The 6,000-nt window shown below is 44.5% G+C and overlaps 1 protein-coding gene across 5 annotated transcripts in view; it reads right to left on the bottom strand.

Annotated features, from left to right (window-relative positions):
• Window positions 1–451: 451 nt before the first annotated feature.
• Window positions 452–6,000, bottom strand: part of CFAP20DC (CFAP20 domain containing) — a 207,591-nt gene continuing 202,042 nt past the window's right edge. Inside the window, exon 15 of one of the 5 annotated variants that reach the window (XM_084903146.1) lies at window positions 452–1,474. In XM_084903146.1, the coding sequence (XP_084759272.1) occupies window positions 1,362–1,474 (113 nt within the window). In that variant the 3' untranslated portion in view covers window positions 452–1,361. The remainder of the gene's footprint in view (window positions 1,475–6,000) is intronic. The other 4 variants (XM_084903147.1, XM_084903145.1, XM_084903143.1 and 1 more) reach the window with 4 other exon arrangements.

Below are 6,000 nucleotides of genomic sequence, written 5' to 3'. Positions count from 1 at the left end.
CACTCCAGCCTTCAAGGTAATAACCAGGATAACCCAACTAGATCATAATTCTGCATGCTTTCTGAAGTCCCAGTGATGGATTTGCATTTTGTAAGTATAAAAACCTTGGAGAGAAATTCATAACAAAGCTATACTTTGTGAACAATAAGATTAAAAGCTTATCATACACAAACATGGTCCTACATAATGTATGATCCTTTGCATAGGAGCCCAAATCTACTCCTGACAAAGGAGCTCTTATTTCCTCTATCAAACAACATTAAATAAAATTACAGCACTGCCATCAAACCCAACTGTACACCCGTACTTCTTCATCCCCAATGGTACTCTTCTCTATTAAAAAAATCTTTATTAAATAACAACATGTGCCAGTTAATAGAAGTACTTCCTTGAGCTCAACATCAATATGCTTGGCACGCACTTCAAGGCCATCCACTCAAGATCAGGAAGCACACAAGTTCCCTCTGCTGCATCGCAAGGTTACAGTGACATGACCTTGAAGACCAAAGAAAGCCTCCCCGATTTCTCTGGGCTCAATCATAGACGCGGTGAGGCGTATGGCATGTACGCCTGACTTCTTGTAAAATCTGGATCCATGGAGCTAGGTTTGGGTCATATTGTTAAAATTCAGAGGTAATTGGTAAAACAACAACAAAAAAAGCAGCAAAGCAAAGCACAGTGCTAAGCAGCTTAAGTGATTAACAATGTTGTGATCTCCGCAAACTCTGGATGAACTATAATGAAATGGAAATAGTGGGGCCAGTGCCAATAAAATGTGATCATTAAGTCTGACCAGCGCACGTTTCCTTTCTTAAGCGTCTAAGAAAAGGTAAACAGTACTTAGGAATATCCTGGTTAAGAAAGTGGGATACATAAAAAGGAGCAGTTTAAAAGGTCATCTTCTAATCATCATATTTTATTTTTAATACAAATAGGTAATAAAATAAAAGGTACCCAGGTATCGTTTAAAGAAGAATACATTTTCTATACATCCAGCCATCATTTACAGATTAACACTGCAAAGTATTTGAATTAATAACTCTTAATTTTTACATAAAATTATATGAAAAAAAACACACACAAAATTATATGTAAGATGAGAACCAAAAAATAAGAACCAATTCAAAACCCTAAAATCTTGCCTGTGTATTAATTCCTTCACAGTTCCAAAAAGGCACACACGTCTACAAAAAGGATGTAGTTATTCTTAACATCGAACATTATTTACAAAAGAAATTCACTTCTCTCAGTTACTTCTGATTCTGCGGGCCTGCCTGACACGCACACTGTGGTGCTCACAGAGTCAGAACTGCTGTCCTGCATGGCCTGGGGGTGGCCATTCTTTGCCCTGGAAGGAGGGCTTACACCAACTCATAGTATTTCCCAGTCTGGGGATCAAAGTAACAGTTCAGACATGGGTCATACAGAAGAGTCAGCACTTCCTCGTCCTCTTCCGCACTCAGGTCTTCTTCACCTGCGGGAAGGGGAACCACAGACATGTTAGCTACTGGCCTCGCCCCAAATTCCTAAACGGCAACATCGAAAGAGCGAGGAAACGGGAACCGCCATCTCTCCCTGGGGACTTTCTTTCCGTGGGTAGATGTTGGTTCTGATGGAGGAGCGCTGCAGACGTGATGAGACAATGCAGTGCAAGGCAGGGAAGAGTCAGCAATCACAGGCCCGCTTTGGTGGGAAGGAGAAGGAAAACCGAGTATGGAGAACTGGCGGGGAGGGGGAAGGACTGAGGGTTATGTGAATCAGGGTTAGGGAAACCAGTAGGATTCAAAGCAGCCTTCACGGTTTTATGCTTCTTCAGGGGCCAGAGCAGTGCAAATGCAAAAGTGTGAATTGAATGACATGATAAAAAACTCAATCCCCATTCATACAACCTAAAAAGACTACCAAATAAGCACGAATTAGGATAAAATGTTTAGAACACACAATATATAAGATGAAGTATTGTAGAATTGTTAATCTGAAACACAGATAATTTTATTAACTAATAGATTAAATTAAAACAATTAAAAATATTTAGAAAGATAAATAGGATATATAAAGCACAGAAGCCATACGGAAAAGACAATGCCAGGTGACCTGTCATTTTATTAGTTGTGGGAAGAATGTGAACTTTGCTGGGAATAGTGAACATGGCTGGAGGTGTTTTGTTGTTGCTGTTGTGACAGCCATTTGGATGGTTTGCAGGAAAAGAATTGCTGCTGCCCAAGTTATTAGCAAAGTTTGCTTGATTTCCTAAAAATGACATGGAATGAGAAAGCTGTTTTACTAGATGAATCCCTGCACCTTTTCTGTGCCCAATGTGTGCTATGTACTTGGGTACCTGACACCATCACCAGCGAGTGCCTTCTGGGTACTTCGGAAAATCCACGTAACAGAAATTTAGAGGCTGGGAGGCAAGATCTCCCTGAGCTGGAGAAAACCAGAGCAGGCTCAGGTGGGAAGGGAGACTAAGACAACACTCCTCTGTCTTCCTTGCATAGGCTACCAAGAACCGAACTTTTGGGCTTACAAGGGGCAGTTTGGGAAGGCGGTGGGCATAGGCAGGGCTGGCATGCAATACGGGCTCAGTAAATACTGAATGTTCTTTGAAAGGGTAAATAAATGATTGTGAAACAAAGCCCGTGAGCTTAAGTGTCATTGCCCAGAGTAAGGGAAGGTGGTGGTATTGGTGGGGCTTCATTTTACCCCCAACCCCCAAAATCAGATCCAGCTGGTGCGCGGACCCTGTTGGGACAGTGACGGGATGGACTTAAGTCCCAGGAAGTGGAGCCAAGATGGTGAAGAGCAGGCCTGGAATGACACCACAGCCATTCCTCTGCTCATCCTCCTGCTAACCACCCCAAACACTCAAGGTCATTTCCCCCTGCACCAGGCTCCGAGGCAGGTGTTGGGGACACCGTGATAGGAGAACCAGGCAATCAGGAGTGTGAAGTGACCTGGAACACAATCAGCAGACCCAGTAGGCCCTAGAGTAGGGGTGTCGAACTCAATCAGAGAAGGGGCCAAAATCTAAAATCCAGCCTAAATTGCGGGCCGAATGGTTTACTGAACAGTCATAAACTGACAATGTCACAAACTGACAGCGGAGTGCAGTGATGACAGCGCGGTGCGGGCCACATTGCAAGGCCTGGCGGGCTGGATTTGGCCCGCGGGCCTTGTGTTTGACACATGTGCCCTAGAGTCTAGGGCATGTAGTCTGGCAGTCCTTAGAGTGAAGTCTACCAGAGGAATGATTGTGTCTGCCCTGCTCACTAACCTCTGGCAGAACCCTCACTGGCATGAAAAGCAACTTCTCATGCAGGAGCTCATTTGGCCCTCACTCTTCTGTGAAATAGACAGGAATTTTTGTACCCAATTTACAGATGAGGAACCAGGGTCCGAAAAGGTAAATAGCTCATCTGTGGTTACGTGGTTGCTTAGAGGCAGATTCAGGGATGAACCTGGGTTTCCAGACTCTCAGGTATTCTTTCGACCATACTAGCTTACTGTTTTATTAAGAAGGTGGTGTAACTCAACTCAGTTGGGAGCTATCGTATTTTATTACAGGAATTTAAACAAGAAAAAGAGTAAAACTGTGAAGGTGTCCTACATTTTAAAAAATCAGGTTTGGAAACAAAGGAAATTTGATTTGCCATATTTCAAACACCACTGACAAAGGTGAGTGCGTCCACGTGGGAGAGCGGAGGTGAACAGCTCAGTGAGCCTGAGGGAACGTGACTCACTACATCCAGAAAAGACACAGCTCAACGGAGGCGACAGCGGCCTCTGACTTCAAGTATACAAAGATGGCCAATGAGCAAAAAAGGAAGATTCTGTGTGGTTCCAGGAGAAAGCAATAGGGCGGCCAGGTGAAAGTTACAAAGGGACAGATTTTGGCTCAACAGGAGGAAGAATTTTGGGGCAGGTGAAGCAGGGGCTGGGCAACCGTTTGGGCGCAATTTCATAGCTGAACCTTCCCTATGCCAGGGGACAGGCTCCAATGATCCCCAAGGTGCCTCTGATGAGTGTCTGTGACTCTCGGCTGCAGTGGCTTATGTCCGAGCACTGTGACCGGCTTTAGTGAACAGCCACCTCACAGTGGCAGCCGACCTGAGCGCCCTGCAGTTTCTTACTGAGAACAGGAGCGCAGAGAAGCAGGCTACCTGTCCTTCACTTTCTGTTGTCACCTTAAGAGTGGAGCCCAGGGCCTCCACCCGCTTCCTCTACGTGTCAGAGGTTGGGAATGCTTCCCAAGAGGCTGTTTTATATGGAAAAGGACCCCGTGAGGTCACTTCTGTACATCAGAGGGGTGTGTGCACTTCGTTTACTTTCACATATTCAACCCATCACTTCTTCCATATTGGGGCGAATGCAGAGAACAGAACCAAGCCAGTTTATCAATAGGACCTACTGTGTGCCTGCCATGTGGCTGAGCAGTCCAGTAGTGGATGTGACACACACACACACACACACACACACACACACACACACACAAAACAAAAGCAGCCACTCCAGGTAGACAAGGAGATGGACAGGGAGGCACAATGGCAGAGAGGTGAAGAGCACCACGGGGCTGCAGGAGCCACCAAACCTGGGAGGGATGGGAGCCCACTGCTTCGGGCCCACATCACCTTAGGCTGCTTCGGTCATTTCACCTCACAAGCCCTTTGCTTGCTCATTTATGAAGCGGGAATAACGGTGCCTCTCTCACAGGGCGTGGTGGCAGACACTGGACACTGGGTGCCAGGCATCGCACAGTGCACTCTGTTTAGCTGTTCAATGACGGTCATTACCACCACTATTAAGGATAATAACAATAAAATAAGTCATGAACTATAGGCTGTGACTTTTTAGTAATTCAAAACAGGGGCACTGACAAAGCTTCAAGGGTGAGAAAAGGGCTCATGGACACAGGCAGTGTGACATTGAGCCATGGGAGTGGGACAGACCTGGTACAAATCCCATTTCTACCACTTCCCGGCTGTGGGACTTTGGGAAGGTCACTGCTCTGAGCCTCACATGTATGGTAAGGATAGTAACAGTGCCTGTGACAGTACATGTGAGAACTACATAAGGTAACACTCATCACACTCAGTAAGCATTCAATAAGTACTGTTATAGTAGTCACCATGGGAAACTTAAGATATTGGAGTTAGACACGAGTGGAATATGTTCATTAATACCTTATTCCCCACCCCAACTTTATCTTTTGGATTTTTCAAAAGAAAAGAAAAGAAAACAAAACAAAACAAAAAACCCAGTTGATTTGAATGAACAATGAAGACCACAGCTAGAAAATAAAAATGGTTCTTACACTATCACATATTTTTCCAAAAGTAAAATAACTTTTCCATCGGGTGTAATGTTAAAACCACATATCTTGGACTATGAGTAAAACCAGCTCACAGAGCTACACTGGACGTCTTTTCTTGTGTCACCAACACATCGGGGAGATTCTGACATCGGGCACAAAGGAGTTACAGGCTACTTAGTGATTTAGTGCGTTTGTGCCTGCACTTTCCCAAAAGATAAAGTTTTAAGCTGATGCTATTTTACTTAGAAAACAAGTCTTTTTATAACCAGCCAGGAGTTTTTCAAGATGTCAGTAAGGGTTGTAATGAGCCCTGGGCCCATTGCCAAGGGGTGGAGTGGGCCCAGCCCTCAGGAGGGGCCCTCCTCCGTCACGCAGACAGACGGGAGCAGTAACTGCTGCAGACACGTGCTCGTCCCATACTCATCTCTACAGAACTGGGACCTCATGAGTGATAATCATGAGCTTAAGGCAGGTTTTGTTCGGTTTAGTACTAAAGCCTTAATGGATGAATTTTAAATTCTACCAACACTGGCATTCATACAAAAATTGGGTGACTTTATGTATAATTTTACATGGAAATAAGTGCTTTAAACTACATAAAGGGTTTTGTTTTCATTACAACTTAATTTTCAAAGCCTCCAACTTACAACCTTTTGCCACTGTAATCCCTACGTAATGAAATTATAATA

This window comes from Pipistrellus hanaki (genome assembly GCF_964339955.1).
Source record: "Pipistrellus hanaki genome assembly, chromosome: 13".
NCBI lineage: Eukaryota > Metazoa > Chordata > Mammalia > Chiroptera > Vespertilionidae > Pipistrellus > Pipistrellus hanaki.
Note: the sequence above shows the minus strand (reverse complement) of the source record. Positions and strands in the feature narration are given on the sequence as shown.